The following is an 18,833-nucleotide window of genomic DNA, read 5'->3' as shown; positions in this document are numbered from 1 at the left end:
GGGAAGGGGCCTCAGCCTTTTTTAGGGGCAAAATAACGCGATTTTTTCTTATTTGGGAAAAAATAAGAAATTTGTACTCTGAGTATTCTAAGTGTCAGAAACTTTAAGTTTCTTGGTATAGTGAGCCCAGTTATGCAACATTTTTGTTGGTTTTTGTATTGACTTCCGTGACCTTGGTTGTAAAGCGTCTGTTTGAAACATGTATGTCGTAAAATTAAAGCAAGCTGTAAATATAAGAGCAAATCAAACGCGTGACAATAGATGCCGTAAACGCACTAAAAGCAATCACTTACCCGGCATTTCTTAGTTGATACAATAATATTCCAACAATGTCCACATGACTGAAAATATTTTAAGTTGTAATAGCCTTTAAAAGGCCCTATAAAGGTGACAAATCCAATTATTATGCATATAAACTTGTCTAATTTTTACCGGATTTCAGTTACTCTTGCATAAAAAATGCTAATAACACAGCTGAGGTGCAACGTTGTCAAGAAGTATTGAAGATATACCCGTTTCATAATTGGAAGAAATGTTTACAACTTTGCAACTAACGTGATGTGTAGCCCCAAAGCGGTGACGTATGCTAAAAATAACCAAAAGAACATTCACGTTTAATTATATTTAAAACAACTTTTTACCAGCAAAAAGTAACTAATTAGATCACTACAAACGTTTTGACCATTATAAGAAGAGACGTACTTTGTGAGTAATACCGGAAAACATTGAAAATCAACGATATATTTTTGGTGACTTGAGTCACTCTCACTTTCACTTTCCCGAGTAAACAGCGATGTAAATAAACTGATTGTTTGTTAACACGATTGACTTGGAGGACTCTGTATTTTGACTTCAAAACACGTTGTATTGCTCATATTTTTATGGCAATGTCCAATAGCACATATATATTGTTTTTTGATAACCTTTATATATAAAATACTGAAAAAAATATTTAAACATCGGTAAATAATTACGGACCTTCACCTTTATAGAGCCTTTAATGTAATCTATTTATAGCTTATGAATTTGGCTCGTTCCGTCATTAGCCAATTGGTCAAGATTGACAAAATTACGTCATGCTCCGTGAGGTAAGCACAACTTATTTGATCAATACGTATACCCCTCTAGGAGACTAATATGGGAGGTAATTAAAGGCATATTCAACCAATATGAATACCCCCCCCCCCCCCCAGGAGACTTTTTACGGCTCTGGGTTTTTCCAGCCTAATAGAAGGCTCGACAAGTAAACAATTTTCACTTTTATACGAAGTTTAGATATTATTTTTGGTGTGGAATTGTTCCAGTATTGGGGGAAATTTTGGTCAAATTAGGGTAAAAAAAGTGGTTTCTTCGGTTGGGGAAGCGGCCGATATTCGGCTTCTTCAAAGAAAGGTTTTTTGGCCTTTGCAATGGACCATTACAATTGTGTTATTGGGTAGATTACCATGTATACTGGTAATAAACAATGGTTTCACCCAACAGCATTTAAAATTATATCATATTCATGAAGCAGTATGGTTGTTTTTTATAACTTTTACATACCATTTCAGGTAAAAAGATTGCAAATAAGTGAGTTTGTATTTTTTTTTTAAGTAGACAATGGAGAGTACAACACAATACAATAAGTACACATGTATTAATTGGTTTTATTTTAATGCAATTATTGACACACAAAAATAACTTAAATGTCTCTAAATTTTCGGATACTTGTATTTTTAAATATTTTACGTATCTAAGTTTTCGGACACAAAATATTATTTTTTTTAAGTGTCCGTAAACTAAAAGTAATCATGGTAATTCAAGTGTTGAGTTCAATAATGCATAAAGTTTAAGTTGCCGACTGGATAAACAAGGATGTTTTTTTTGTCATACTATGAAACCATTTATATTCATATTAGTTGGCATGAATTAAAAATACTACAAGAGATGTGTTTGTCAGAAACACTATGTGCCCTACTGCGCCGCTTTGATTTATTATATTTTTTTATCATTTGGCAGGTCAGAAACACTATGTCCCCTACTGCACCGCTTTGATTTTTTTTATCATTTGGCAGGTACAGATAATTATCTCCCTTTAAAGCTTATTACTTCCCTTGGATTTGTTTTTTGACCTTTGACCTTGAAGGATGACCTTGACCTTTCACCACTCAAAAAGTGCAGCTCAATGAGATACACATGCATGTAAAATATGAAGTTGGTATCTTCAATATAGCAAAAGTTATGGCAAAATGTTAAAGTTGGAGCAAACAAACACACAAACAAACCAACAGACAGGGCAAAAACAATATGTCTCCCACTATAGTGGTGGGGGACATAAAAATAATTTAAGCAATGATTTTTATTGATGCTTAAATTTGTGGAATCCTGAAAAGAAGAATTTTATCAGTCTTTTTCTGATGTATTTGTGTTAAACTAGTACATCTGTCAACCAACGAAATGAACATAAATTCATGCCCAACGAATGATATTGATTATACTGTTATCAGCAATTATCATGCAAGACATTTAAATACAACAAGAGCTTTGTTACAAACATAAAAATTACCTAACCCCCCCCCCCTGCACACATCAATCATGCTTTTTCATCAATGTTCAAGGGCAAATAACAAACACATTTCTTGATAATTGGTCATACAATAGATTTCACATTTGCACTTCATGACAAGGATATAACTTCATGCAGACTGATGGAACAACAGTGCTACTGTGCTAAAAACACCCTCTAAAACTTGGTAAGTGGAGGTATAGATATATGAATCAGAGCTCCAGGTAAGGATTTGTGAAATTAGTAACGGTACTGCCACTGACAGAAAGACAAGGAGTAACGCTGAAAATCAATTAGTACCTGTACTACCATATCCAAAAATACAGGTAGTACTGTACTACCCGTGTTCTTGAATATTGAAGGGTGTATAACTGCCTTTACAGAAACATTTGCAGCAATTATAATAAATATACTTAGCTTCTTAAACAGTTACTTTATTAGGTTTTCCATTCAAAATTATGATGCAAATACAACTACACATTAATACTCATGACTAAATACTAGTTCTTCATTTAAATAATTTTTCTTGACAAGAAAACACAAGCCAACTAGTAAGCTAAGTTAATGAACACAGATGTCACTGTCTCATCTCAAAAGAATAATTGCTTTAGCAGTTAACTGTCAAAGCCACATTTTTAGCCACCAATGCAATCAAATTGTTTAATATCGGGGCAAGAATGTCTTTTTCCTGGGTTTACAGATTGAATGTCAGGATGGTACGACGACCATATGTAGCCATTGTAGGACAACAAAGTGTGTTTTATTAACCGCTTTAGGTTTAACCGGCCCTCCTTGCGCACAGACATATTTTTTTGCCCGGTTTACAAGTAACCAGAAATCACGCAACAGAATAGACAATAATACCGAACCCAGTCTACAACTTTTCGGTAATTTAAATAAATGAAAAGGCTCCGTTGAGTTAGAGACCAACAAATCACGCCGCGCTGACGCGGACGTATCGGTACAGCCAGTTTTTTTTCGTAAATGCGTAAAAGGGATTTTCAAGTCGTAATTGTACGTCCCGTTTATAAAAATAAATGCTTAAATCTTCATGAAAAAGCCGTATGTACGGCTGTACGGCCCTTATCTGGAGCTCTAATGAATAAACAAGAGCTGTCTCCATAGGATGACATATACCACCGACAAACGCTTTGATAGAAATTATTTGCATTTTTCGAAATCTAAACGCATTTTTCGAAACCTAAACGGGGACCCTAAGTTCAAGGTCAAAGGGGTCAACATTTGTGTGCGTATGGAAAGGCTTTATCCATATACACATGCCTACCAAATATGAATGTTACGTCTGAAGGGACATATAAGTTATGAGCATTTTTCGAAACCTATATGCAAAGTGTGATGGACAGACAAACGGACGGACTGACAGACAGACAGTAAGGGTATCACGTTTAAACGATGGCGTTTCGTGTTTTGCTCAAAAACGTTTACGAAAACAGTAAATGTTTAAACGACAGTCAATGTCAACAGAATCCATTTTAGTTCATTACATTACGATGTTGCAAAACTCATTAAAAGCTGCTGAAAAAGACTCGTATTTGTATCACGTGCGCCAGATGGCCATTATTCACAGTACCGTAGACATAACAATACACCTGTACGACCTAGACGTCTTGAATATTTAACCTGCATCGGCACGAAGTGCTCGGGAAAAGTTTCCCGCTATTTCTTGCATGATTATGCCCCTTATCGTCTTGAACATTCAATGCGCGTCGGCATGAAGTGCATGAGAAAAATTCCTGCCATTTATTCATCGGCATTCATTTTTAATGAAATGAACAGATACTCGTTTTGATGTACATCTTGTTAAATAAAACAATTAAAAAAATAACACCCGTGTACTCTTATTGAAGAAATGTGGGTTAAATATTAATTCATCTTTGTTACAAAATATAACGGCATGTAAGTATAAAACGCGTAACCCAATGGTTAGATGACGACGAAAACAGTTGGTTTTAATATGACGTCATTGTGCGAATGGGTTATGAACTAAATATAACTTCCGGAAATAATCACTACTTTCAGTTTGAAAATGTGATGACAGTGATGCTTTTAAAACAGACATATGGATACCGTTTAAACGGTATCGTTTCTTTTATTTCATTTCGTTTAAACGTTTAGAAAAATCTGTCAACGTGATACCCTTAACAGACAGTGCGATCACTATATGCCCTCCTTCTGGGGCATAAATACATTCAGCTGGAATACAAACAATAATCCTAAACTTAAGGTTCTCATGTTTACAGTTTTTAAAAACATTTTAAAACAATGCAATCAACAAAATGGTTTTGTTTAAACGGTATATCACTATCCTTTTAAAATAATTGGTACCTTCCCAGTTGTTTTGAAATTGAAAGTAAATGGGCAGTGCTCTCTTAAAAAGGGGTTTAATGCATGTACATTAAGTGTCATCACACATTAGCCTGTGTAGTCTGCACAGGCTAATCAGGGACAGCACTTTTTTTCCTAAACTTGATTTTTTTTAAGAAGAGACTTTCTGTAAATGAAAAATATCATAAAAGTGGAAAGTATCATCCCTGATAAGCCTGTGCAGACTGCACTTGCTTATCTTGGACAACACTTTACACACATGCATTTAACCCCCCTTTTCACAAAGCAAGACTCAAATCTTTTCCAAATGTTTGTTAATTACTTCCAAATCCCATAAACACGATGATGACATTTCAGAATCCACTATTGTTATTGTTGTTAAATCATTTTTCACACCATTTTTTTCTTGTCTTGCTTTCATCGGAAAAATAATATTTTCATGCTGATTCGTGGTCGTTGTTTAGGTGTTAAGTGTTTTATTCAAAATAATAATGTGAGATTATATAATTTTGTCAAATATTTATAAATTTATATAAAAGGTGTAAAAAACTTATTATATATATATTTCAATATAAATTAAAATAAAAGTTAAGTAGAACATGTGCCGAAAAATGCGAAATAAGCCAGATAATTAATTCTGAAATTGAAAATGTCTGTACAGTCAAATTTGCCAGCATGCAAAGCATGCATGTACGATGTGAATCTAAATTTAGTTTCATTTCAACGGTTCATTTCAAATTCCTGCAACAATATATTTTCATACGACACACGAACACTCTGATACTAATAAAAAGACGAATGCTTCGGTTATTTTAGGAAAATATGTACGAAATATCTTGGTCACAATCGGCTAGGGGCTCTAATTTGTCTTCGTTGCATTTAATGAAATTTGTCTTCAATGTATAATTTTTTTTCCTTGCCTATTTTGTGTTATTGTAACATATTTTATCAATATATAACAATTTAACACTATAAAAAACCGTATAATCTCACTTTAAAGGGAGTCTCTTGTTAGCCAAAGTCAAGTTTAGGCCGAAAGAGACAATCCCATATGCATATGAGCCTTGTTCTGAGAAAACTGGGCTTAATGCATGTGCGTTAAGTGTCGGCAAATTAGCCTGTTCAGTCTGCACAGGCTTATCAGGGACGACACTTTCTGCTTTTGAGGTATTTTTAGTGTCAAGAAAGTCCCTCCTTACTGAAAATCAAGTTTAGGCGGAAAGTGTTGTCTCTGATTAGCCTGCGCAGACTGCACAGGCTAATCTTGGACGACACTTTACGCACATGCATTAAGCCCAGTTTTCTCATAACACGGCTCATATCCATTAAACCCCATTTTCCCAGAGGGAGACTCAAATGTATTTGGAAACTCCATAAACACGTTTCTTCAACTTATTGAATAAAAAACAAAAACGATAGTTCTACATTATTGGGATTATGTATTGTCACTCAAAGTATATTGACCTTATATCTATTATCAACTAGGGAATATCCATGCAACACTTATTTATGTAGCAGTATAAATTTGTTTGTACCTAGCCATAAGTTTATTTACAAATAAAATCATTTGTTTTTCGTCTTAATAAGTTTACAATCTACAAAATACTTTTGAAATCAAATCATAGAAAGGTGTGATATTTAAGGTTTTAGAAAATTCTGAAATTAATAATCATGAACCCAAGCTAACACAATGTGACATTTCCAGTCCATGAAGGCAGCCCTTACAGTGCCACAGTTTTTGTTAATACATGTTTAAACAATATCTTGTATGGCAATGAATAACACGCATAATGACTGTTAAAATACAGTTTCAAACTTCCAATTTTTGTTAACATTTCATGGCAAAAAACACGTTATTATTCAGTATAAACATTTAAATGCGAAAAACTCACCTTAAATAAAAAAAAACTCTTAAATGATTCAAATTTATCGACACTCATTTCAAAGTATCTGTACCAAGCAAGACAACTCCTACCTGACATGTTGGTTGGCAGTCCGTCCAAGAGTCGTGCCCCTTTACTAAGCTTGTCACACAGTAGAGCGATGTGCTTTTTCACTTTACTCGTGTCTTCAGGTAGGCGCAGTGGAGAGGGGTTCAGGGTCTGATCCTTTGCTGACTTGGCCAGTGTCGTGCGCAGCAAGTGGGTCACTGAGGCATCCACCGTCTCCTCCCAGCCCTGGTGAGGGGATATGAAAAACACGATTGTGATGGTCAATATAGATGACATAGAACCCTGGTGAGGGAATATGAAAAACACGAATGTGATCGTCAATATAGATGACATAGAACCCTGGTGAGAGGATACGAAAAACACAGTTGTGATGGTCAATATGGATGACATACAACCCTGGTGAGGAGATATGAAAAACAAGGATGTGATAATAATAATAACACACAGCCTTGATAAGGGCAGGGCAAAAGATAGGATTTCATGTCAATTAGTTTTCACTTCAAGCTTTTTGTCACAAAAAGTTTTTTCTGTTAAAACTGTTGGTCAATAGTTTTTGACATTTTTCTCAAAACTTACCTATATTTCTGGATGAGATGATCTCTTTATTGTTTGCATTGATAATTTTTAACAATTCTTATTCTAATTAATCAAGTCATTCTTAATTCATATCGTCAATTATTGTTAATGTTTGTAACTATAAATTGTCTTTGAACAAATGTTACAATTATTGTGTGGACTATCGTGCCCTTTTGAATATTGCATGATCCAGCCCTAGCCATGATCTGTCATACAAAAATGTTGCACTTAAGGGGCATTTTAACCTTTTGCATGCTAGGAAATTTGTCATCTGCTAAAATGTTGTCTGCTGAATTTCTAAAAATAGCATTTTTTTCGATTTTTTTCCAAATAATAATATCAGAATAGCAAACAGTTTGGATAGGCCTTCAAAATTTGGTTCCCAGCACTGAAAGAGCTAAAAACCCTCTCCATCAATGACAATCCAGTGAAAATTATTTATCAAAGATATTACATGTTTTTTACACACAGAATTGCCGCAGTTTTTTTGTCAAGCATATTTCAGAAGCTGTCAGCACATGTGCTATTAACCCATTTATGCCTAGCGTCTATAAAAAAGGCCTTGGCAAACAGCGTAAACCCAGATGAGACGCCCCATGATGCGGCGTCTCATCAGGGTCTGCGCTGTTTGCTTAAAGGAATTTCTGTAAGAAATATTCTAAATTATAATAGAAATAAATATACTAGACATCCCTAATTTTGGCTATAAATTGATCCAATTTACAAGGATGGGAGAGTCCACTAGGCATACTGTGAAACCATTATTATTCGTCAGACATTAATTTTCGTCTTTTTCGTCCTTCGACCGATGGACGAAGTCAAGATCCTAACGAACAATCATGTCCCATATTTGAAACAAATAAGACTGAATTACCGTAGGCATGAGGCATTTAAATCCAGCGTAATCCACACATATACACAGGGCTCGAAATTAACACTCGCACACTCGCAAAATGCGAGAAAAAAAGATTGCAAGGTAAGTTATAAGTCACTAGTATTTTTTGCAAGTAAAGAAATAGTGAAAAAAAAACGAGTTATATTGCTAAATGCGTTCATCGGCGTGAACACTAAATCGATTTTTTGAACGTCCGAATACCCATATGCGGAAGCGACCACCTTGTTTGTAGACTGGTGTACTTATAGTACAGATACCCGGATGGTATTGATACAAAGAACATGAAACAGTTAACTATTCACACTCAAGTTAAATCCGGTTTTGACACAAAGGGGTGTACATTATACAGTGTACTGACAACTGACATTTCCTGTAAAACGCGAATGCAATAAGGCTGTATCGAACGCGTCGACTTCGTTTAGGTATAATAGTGTTGATTAGCGCTAATTGTTAACAACTTTATTACCCATTGTGTGTATTGTGTTTTTCAGGGGTGTTGCAGATTATACAGCCAACACGCGGCGAATACGGATTAAAGACAATACTATTAAACGCAATTAAAACATGACAATGTGTGATCAACACCTGACTGAAATATATCTGCGCTTTTATTACAAATTAATAAAGAACATATTGATTTGTGTTTGGTTGTCCGTGATTGTAATGGAAAAAAGACTAATTGGCAATTGGCTTCGTTGTTTAAAACACTCGTAACAGTTATTCAGTCCCACTTATCCGCTAACCATAACAAAGAACGTGTCAATGACATAAAATAATAAGGGACAGTTACTATCACCTGAAATAACAGACTTGTTAAATGGCATATGCCAAACAAGGCCCACCTCCTGCAAGTGACTACCAAGTGTCACACCTCTTTCCCCAGCACGATTTTTTCGCAACCATGTATTACATGTATTACAAGCATAACAAACAAATCGGACGCTTTTTTTTTCAAAACCAGAAATGGATGAATTTAAGTGCTAACGAAATAGTCTTTTTTTTTAAAAGGACGAAATTTTGTGCTGACGAAAATAAATTGTTTCACAGTATATGGGTTAAATCTCTTTCACAAAATCGTTTTCCGACGTAAACAACTACAATGGCTCCACCTACCGCCTCCAGTGTGTCCACTACCAATGGAGTGACACTGGCCTGCAGCACAGCAAACTCCTCCTCAGACATGTTGGTCCACAGCTTTAGGATGAAGTTGAACAGGTTCGTGGCGCAGCACAGCGCGTTGGAGGCCACCTCCAGATGGATGTCATTCTCCTGCAAGGAATGTGTGTATAGAGGGTTATCAGCACAGATGGATGTCATTCTCCTGCAGGCAATGTGTGTATAGAGGGTAATCAGCACAGAAGGATGTCATTCTCCTGCAAGGAATGTGTGTATAGAGGGTTATCAGCACAGAAGGATGTCATTCTCCTGCAAGGAATGTGTGTATAGAGGGTTATCAGCACAGACGGATGTCATTCTCCTGCAAGGAATGTGTGTATAGAGGGTTATCAGCACAGAAGGATGTCATTCTCCTGCAAGCAATGTGTGTATAGAGGGTTACCAGCACAGATGGATGTCATTCTCCTGCAAGCAATGTGTGTATAGAGGGTTATCAGCACAGAAGGATGTCATTCTCCTGCAAGCAATGTGTGTATAGAGGGTTATCAGCACAGATGGATGTCATTCTCCTGCAAGGAATGTGTGTATAGAGGGTTATCAGCACAGATGAATGTCATTCTCCTGCAAGTAATGTGTGTATAGAGGGTTATCAGCACAGACGGATGTCATTCTCCTGCAAGCAATGTGTGTATAGAGGGTTATCAGCACAGATGGATGTCATTCTCCTGCAAGCAATGTGTGTATAGAGGGTTATCAGCACAGATGGATGTCATTTTCCTGCAAGCAATGTGTGTATAGAGGCTTATCAGCACAGGCTAATCTGTACGCTTAAATGGAATTTTTAATTTCAACTAAGTCCCTCCTAAAACAAAAATCCAGGTAAGTCAGAAAGTGTCATACCTGATTAGCCTGTGCAGCCTTCACAGGCTAATCTGAAATGGTACTTCACCCGCATGCATCATGCCCTAAAACCAAAATCATATAAAGAAGAGGGAAAAAAACTACCTGTATGGTGTGAGGTCATTCAGTTGGTGGTACTCATCTTTTCAAATGTCAAAAAAGTAATTTTTTCACAAATTACAAGCTAAATTTCCCAATTAAAGTTTTCAAACAAAATTAGGTTTATCTGATTAAATGACTCTATAGGTTAAACCTTAAAAGTAAATATTGAAAATACTTTTCTTCTCAATGCTTAAGTATTTATTAGACCAACATCAACAATATTAATTTCCCAATTAAAGTCAAAAGTAAATGCTTTTTCCAAAGGGTCCCTGCCCAATCCCTACGGTAAACAAAAGCACTTTCTCAGTCTACTTTTTGCTTTGTGAATAGTTGGATACAATGCATACAATGCACAGGATAAAACAAACCCTCCAGAAAAGGGCTCATATAAAAATGTTAAGACAACCCCTATGGTCTCATAATTCATAAAAAGTGTCATCCAAGATTAGCCTGTGCAGTCTGCACAGACTCATCAGGGAAGACAATTTACACTTCAATGGAAGAGGAGAAGACAACCCCTACCTGTATGGTCTCAGCCAGGTGGATCAGCTGTCTGTACGTGCCCTCCAACAGGGTGTCAAGGTTCTGTAGCGGTGCTGGCGTCTTGTCCTTGAATCTGGTCAGCAGCCTGCGCTGTATCACGCGGAACTGGGCTGCGCGCTGTGCCAGCATCTCCTTGCAATTCTCCGCATTTACCCTGTGCTGAAAATTTCCATTGAGAATGTTTAAAATTTAAAATTGGGATAAGCAGTTTGAAAATAAACTAAACACTTATTTTTTAGTCATTGAACAATTCTTTTTTTCTTTTTTTTAAATAAATATATATTTGAACTTAAAGTGAGACACTTTCTGCGAGATGAACTAGGTCATATACTGAGTTTTTTTTACCTTTTAAGTGTTAATTAGTAAATGAACATCTGTACATTTTTTTTATTAAGCTTACAGCTATTTGTTGTGAAATTATTTCTACCTTACAAACACCTTTAAGTCATTGAAAAACTTGGAGCGAACATCAATAAATTTCCATCCCTAAGAAATGCAGACTTTTCTTTTTGCTGCATTATTCTTCTTCCGATACAGCACGACTTCTAAATAGAGGATTTTATGCCGGCGCCTATTGGTTATGGGGTGAAATCTGTGTAAAGCTGCTCAGTTGGGTGTTAATTATACATTATTTACATTATATTATGTTTCTTTAATATCAGTGTTTAGTTTTAAGCTGCTTTGTTACATTACAGACGGTAAGGCCAAGATATAACACATTTTTTTTGCATTCCCAGGAATATGATACTCATCAAATAATAATAGATATAAGCTGCGCTCTGTGAAAAAGGGGTTTAATGCATGAGTGTAAAGTGCCGTCCCAGATTAGCCTGTGCAGTCCTTACACTTCTCACCCCAACACTTCCGCCTAAACTGGATTTTGCTAAGAAGCGATTTTCTTTAATCTAAAAATAAAAGCAGAAAGTGTCATCCCTGATTAGACTGTGGATACTGCACAGGCTAATCTATGGCAACACTGTGCACATGCATTAAGCCCCCTTTTCACAGAGCACAGTCCATATAATATCAGACTAGACACTTTTTTGAGAAAAGCTCTTTTAACAAGACATGTGTCCATACGGCAGATACCCCACATTCAACTGTTGTCTTAAAACTCCATTATGTCTAAAACAAGCTGCCTTAAGGTCAAATTTAACCTTTATTCTTAAAGCGTGACCTTGACCTTGTAGGTAGGAGACTGTTTTTTTATCATATGACATATTGTCCTATGATGGTTTACATTTGTGCCGAGTTGCCAGACAAACAGACAGACGGATGGACAGTTAGTGCACTTGCTATATGCCACCCTACTGGGGCCATAAACAGTGTATCTGACATATCTCTATGTTTTCTCACCTCATAATGAGTCTCAATGATATCAAAGTAGTCGTTGAGTGGGACCTGGCCACTGTGACATATCTCTATGTTTCTCACCTCATAATGTGTCTCAATGATATCAAAGTAGTTGTTGAGTGGGACCTGGCAACTGTGACATATCTCTATGTTTCTCACCTCATAATGTGTCTCAATGATATCAAAGAAGTCGTTGAGTGGGACCTGGCAACTGTGACATATCTCTATGTTTCTCACCTCATAATGTGTCTCAATGATATCAAAGTAGTTGTTGAGTGGGACCTGGCCACTCTGACATATCTCTATGTTTCTCACCTCATAACGTGCTTCAATGATATCAAAGTAGTCGTTGAGTGGGACCTGGCCACTGTGAAATATCTCTATGTTTCTCACCTCATAATGAGTCTCAATGATGTCAAAGTAGTCGTTGAGTGGGGCCTGGCCAGTATGACATATCTCTATGTTTCTCACCTCATAATGTGTCTCAATGATGTCAAAGAAGTCGTTGAGTGGGACCTGGCCACTGTGACATATCTCTATGTTTCTCACCTCATAATGTGCTTCAATGATATCAAAGTAGTCGTTGAGTGGGGCCTGGCCAGTATGACATATCTCTATGTTTCTCACCTCATAACGTGCTTCAATGATATCAAAGTAGTCGTTGAGTGGGGCCTGGCCAGTATGACATATCTCTATGTTTCTCACCTCATAATGTGTCTCAATGATGTCAAAGAAGTCGTTGAGTGGGACCTGGTCACTGTGACATATCTCTATGTTTCTCACCTCATAGAGTCTCCATGATATCAAAGTAGTCGTTGAGTGGGACCTGGCCATATCTTGATGTTTCTCACCTCATAATGAGTCTCAATGATATCAAAGAAGTCGTTGCGTGGGACCTGGCCACTGTGACATATCTCAATGTTTCTCACCTCATAATGTGTCTTAATGATATCAAAGTAGTCGTTAAGTGGGACCTGGCCATATCTCTATGTTTCTCACCTAATAATGAGTCTCAATGCTATCAAAGTAGTCGTTGAGTGGGACCTGGCCACTGTGACATATCTCTATGTTTCTCACCTCATAATGAGTCTCAATGATGTCAAAGAAGTCGTTTAGTGGGACCTGGCCATATCTCTATGTTTCTCACCTCATAATGTGTCTTAATGATATAAAAGTAGTCGTTGTGTGGGACATGGCCATATCTCTATGTTTCCCAACTCATAATGAGTCTCAATGATATCAAAGAAGTCATTGAGTGGGACCTGGCCATATCTCTATGTTTCTCACCTCATAAAGAGTCTAAATGATATCAAAGTAGTTGTTCAGTGGGACCTGGCCACTGTGACATATCTTTATGTTTCTCACCTCATAATGAGTCTCAATGATATCAAAGAAGTCGTTGAGTGGGACCTGGCCACTGTGAAATATCTCTATGTTTCTCACCTTATAATGAGTCTCAATGATATCAAAGTAGTGGTTGAGTGGGACCTGGCCACTGTGACATATCTTTATGTTCCTCACCTCATTATGAGTCTCAATGACATCAAAGTAGTCGTTGAGTGGGACCTGGCCACTGTGACATATCTCTATGTTTCTCACCTCATTATGAGTCTCAATGGTATCAAAGAAGTCGTTGAGTGGGACCTGGCCACTGTGACATATCTTTATGTTTCTCACCTTATAATGCGTCTCAATGATATCAAAGTAGTCGTTGAGTGGGACATGGCCATATCTCTATGTTTCTCACCTCATAATGAGTCTCAATGATATCAAAGAAGTCATTGAGTGGGACCTGGCCATATCTCTATGTTCCTCACCTCATAGAGTCTCAATGATATCAAAGTAGTTGTTGAGTGGGACCTGGCCATATCTCTATTTTTCTCACCTCATAATGCGTCTCTATGATATCAAAGTAGTCGTTGAGTGGGACCTGGCCACTGTGACATATCTCTATGTTTCTCACCTCATAATGTGTCTCAATGATATCAAAGAAGTCTTTGAGTGGGACCTGGCCACCTAGCCATATCTCTATGTTTCTCACCTCATAATGCATCTCAACGATATCAAAGTATTTGTTGAGTAGGACCTGGCCACTGTGACATATCTCTATGTTTCTCACCTCATAATGTGTCTCAATGATGTCAAAGAAGTCGTTGAGTGGGACCTGGCAACTGTGACATATCTCTATGTTTCTCACCTCATAATTTGTTTCAATGATATCAAAGTAGTCGAAGAGTGGGGCCTGGCCAGTATGACATATCTCTATGTTTCTCACCTCATAATGTGTCTCAATGATGTCAAAGAAGTCGTTGAGTGGGACCTGGTCACTGTGACATATCTCTATGTTTCTCATCTCATAATGTTTTTCAATGATATCAAAGTAGTCGTTGCGTGGGACCTGGGTACTGTGACATATCTCTATGTTTCTCACCTCATAATGAGTCTCAATGATATCAAAGTAGTCGTTGAGTGGGACCTGGCCATAGCTCTATGTTTCTCACCTCATAATGTGTCTCAATGATATCAAAGTAGTCGTTGAGTGGGACCTGGCTACTGTAACATATCTCTATGTTTCTCACCTCATAATGTGTTTCAATGATATCAAAGTATTTGTTGAGTGGGACCTGGCCACTGTGACATATCTCTATGTTTCTCACCTTATAATGCGTCTCAATGCTATCAAAGTAGTCGTTCAGTGGGACCTGGCCACTATGACATATCTCTATGTTTCTCACCTGATAATGTGTTTCAATGATATCAAAGTAGTCGTTGAGTGGGACCTGGCCATATCTCTATGTTTCTCACCTCATAATGTGTCTCAATGATATCAAAGTAGTCGTTCAGTGGGACCTGGCCACTGTGACATATCTCTATGTTTCTCACCTTATAATGTGTTTCAATGATATCAAAGTAGTCGTTGAGTGGGACCTGGCCATATCTCTATGTTTCTCACCTCATAATGCATCTCAATGATATTAAAGTAGTCGTTCAGTGGGACCTGGCCACTATGAGGTATCTCTATGTTTCTCACCTCATAATGAGTCTCAATGATATCAAAGTAGTTGTTGAGTGGGACCTGGCCACTATGATGTATCTCTATGTTTCTCACCTCATAATGAGTCTCAATGATATCAAAGTAGTTGTTGAGTGGGACCTGGTCACTGTGACATATCTCTATGTTTCTCACCTCATAATGTTTTTCAATGATATCAAAGTAGTTGTTGAGTGGGACCTGGCAACTGTGACATATCTCTATGTTTCTCACCTCAGAATGTGTCTCAATGATATCAAAGAAGTTGTTGAGTGGGACCTGGGCATATCTCTATGTTTCTCACCTCATAATGTGTCTCAATGATATCAAAGTAGTCGTTGAGTGGGACCTGGCCACTGTGACATATCTCTATGTTTCTCACCTTATAATGTGTCTAAATGATGTCAAAGTAGTCGTTGAGTATCTGACCACTGTGACATATCTCTATGTTTCTCACCTCATAATGTGTCTAAATGATATCAAAGTAGTCGTTGAGTGGGACCTGGCCACTGTGACATATCTCTATGTTTCTCACCTCATAATGAGTCTCAATGATATCAAAGTAGTCGTTGAGTGGGACCTGACCACTCTGACATATCTCTATGTTTCTCACCTCATAATGTGTCTCAATGATATCAAAGTAGTTGTTCAGTGGGACCTGGCCATTGGCCATATCTCTATGTTTCTCTTCTCATTATGAGTCTCAATGATATCAAAGTAGTCGTTGAGTGGGACCCGGCCACATCACTATGTTTCTCACCTCATAATGAGTTTCAATGATATCAAAGTAGTCGTTGAGTGGGACCTGGCCATATGTCTATGTTTCTCACCTCATTATGAGTCTCAATGATATCAAAGTAGTCGTTGAGTGGGACCTGGCCATATCTCTATGTTTCTCACCTCATAATGCGTCCCAATGATATCAAAGTAGTCGTTGAGTGGGACTTGGCCACTCTGACATATCTCTATGTTTCTCACCTCATTATGTGTCTCAATGATATCAAAGTAGTTGTTGAGTGGGACCTGGCCACTCTGACATATCTCTATGTTTCTCACCTCACTATGAGTCTCAATGATGTCAAAGAAGTCGTTTAGTGGGACCTGGCCATATCTCTATGTTTCTCACCTCATAACGTGCTTCAATGATATCAAAGTAGTCGTTGAGTGGGACCTGGCCATATCTCTATGTTTCTCACCTCATAACGAGTCTCAATGATATCAAAGAAGTCGTTGAGTGGGACCTGGCCATATCTCTATGTTTCTCACCTCATAATGAGTTTCAATGATATCAAAGTAGTCGTTGAGTGGGACCTGGCCATATGTCTATGTTTCTCACCTCATAATGATTCTCAGTGATATCAAAGTATTTGTTGAGTGGGACCTGGCCACTGTGACATATCTCTATGTTTCTCACCTCATTATGAGTCTCAATGATATCAAAGAAGTCGTTGAGTGGGACCTGGCCATATCTCTATGTTTCTCACCTCATAATGAGTTTCAATGATATCAAAGTAGTCCTTGAGTGGGACCTGGCCACCTGGCCATATTTTTATGTTTCTCACCTCATAATGCATCTCAATGATATCAAAGTACACTTCATCACCGTTATTTCGAACACCGATAATCCGAAGTCACCGTTATTTCGAAGTATTTTTCGGGTCCCAATTTGAGTTATTCTTTGTTTTATGTAAAATTTCATTGTTAATCCGAACTTCGTTAAACCGAAGAAATCGCTAATTCGAAGTGATTCTGTCGGTCCCAACACGTTAATTCGCACCTAATTATCAATCTTTAATCTGAAGTCAAAACTGCAAAACACTGAGCGTAAATTCACACCTTTGTCGTCTGAGCGTGGCCTATCAAAAGCCGATAATTACAATTTTGTCGTATGCACGTAGCGTGTTAATTTGATAATTTGTGCTATTCATTATATTTTATATCTTTGTTAATAAGAGAAAAAAAAAAAGCAGAAAAAGAATCGTTTTATTCCTTTATGACTAGTTTACGTTTTAAATACAACAATTATTAATAGTATTGTGTAACCGAACCATACGAATTCCACAACATTTTATTTTTACAGAATCAATCAAAGAAATCTAAGCCTGTCAAATGTTTATTTCGAATTATCGTTAATCCGAAGTTTTTTTTAACAGTTCCGACGACTTCGAAATAATGGTGTTGAAGTGTAGTTGTTGCGTGGGACCTGGCCACCGTGACGTATCCCTATGTTTCTCACCTCATAATGTGTCTCAATGCTATCAAAGTAGTCGTTGAGTGGGACCTGGCCACTGTGACGTATCACTATGTTTTTCACCTCATAATGTGTCTCAATGCTATCAAAGTAGTCGTTGAGTGGGACCTGGCCACTGTGACATATCTCTATGTTTCTCATATCATAATGTGTCTCAATGATATTTAAGAAGTCCTTGAGTGGGACCTGGCCACCGTGACATATCTCTATGTTTCTCACATCATAATGTGTCTCAATGATATTAAAGAAGTCATTGAGTGGGACCTGGCCACTCTGACATATCTCTATGTTTCTCACCTCATTATGAGTCTCAATGATATCAAAGTAGTGGTTGAGTGGAACCTGGCCACTGTGACATATCTCTATGTTTCTCACCTCATAATGTGTCTCAATGATGTCAAAGTAGTCGTTGAGTGGGACCTGGCCACTGAAGTACACACTGAAGCCCCCGACCTTGCCCTTGTTGAAGTGGTTGGTGAGGCGCAACGCGAGCTCACGGGTTACATACCACAGTCCTTCGAATAGGTCACACTGCAGTCGATAACGATCTGAAGAGAAACATAGAATATAAACAGATAAAAGACAGACAGACAAGTTTATTAAGATGTATACAAATGAACATCGTCTTCATGCTTAAATAAAAACATTAGTCACGTAACAAGGCATAAGAAAATAACATTAAATAACAAATAATAATCGATAATAAAGAATACAAATACAAACAAGAAACCGTCAGAGACGGGTTATGCTCCCCAAAGTTTTTTTTGGTCACAATATTGCACTATATATTCAGATAAAAGGAAACGTCTTGAGGGGCATAACTTTGGACAAAATAATACGATGGATGGTTTAGCAACTTAAAAATTTCAAAGGGCCATAACTCTCTAAATAAATCATCTAACCAGAACCCAAAAATAACATGCCCAACTCCTCAAGGTAGTTAAGCTTCCCATAAAGCTTCATTGAATTCCAGTCAGTAGTTTGGGAGAAATAGCCAGGAAAAGAATTGCACTATATGTACAGTTTATAGAAAATTTCAAAGGGCCATAACTCTGTATAAAATCATCCAACCATAACCGGCTGATAAGATGCACATCTCCTGTTGGTAGTGAAGCTTCCCATAAAGTTTCATTGAATTCCCGTAATAAGTTGCTGAGAAATAGCTCTGACAAGAATTGCACTATATGTACAATGGAAAATTTCAAAGGGCCATAACTCTATGC

General features: G+C 37.3%; 1 protein-coding gene across 3 annotated transcripts in view; it reads right to left on the bottom strand.

Annotated features, from left to right (window-relative positions):
• The window catches only part of LOC127847352 (protein PTHB1-like), an 88,688-nt gene that overhangs the window by 19,572 nt on the left and 50,283 nt on the right, over nt 1-18,833 (bottom strand). For all 3 annotated transcript variants that reach the window (XM_052379207.1, XM_052379208.1, XM_052379206.1), the window contains exons 18-21: nt 17,986-18,158; nt 10,955-11,134; nt 9,428-9,583; nt 6,867-7,068 (exon numbers count right to left, since the gene is read on the bottom strand). In XM_052379207.1, coding sequence (XP_052235167.1) covers nt 6,867-7,068; nt 9,428-9,583; nt 10,955-11,134; nt 17,986-18,158 — 711 coding nt within the window. The remainder of the gene's footprint in view (nt 1-6,866; nt 7,069-9,427; nt 9,584-10,954; nt 11,135-17,985; nt 18,159-18,833) is intronic.

Source organism: Dreissena polymorpha, chromosome 10 (assembly GCF_020536995.1).
Source record: "Dreissena polymorpha isolate Duluth1 chromosome 10, UMN_Dpol_1.0, whole genome shotgun sequence".
In the NCBI taxonomy this organism is placed as follows: domain Eukaryota; kingdom Metazoa; phylum Mollusca; class Bivalvia; order Myida; family Dreissenidae; genus Dreissena; species Dreissena polymorpha.
Note: the sequence above shows the minus strand (reverse complement) of the source record. Positions and strands in the feature narration are given on the sequence as shown.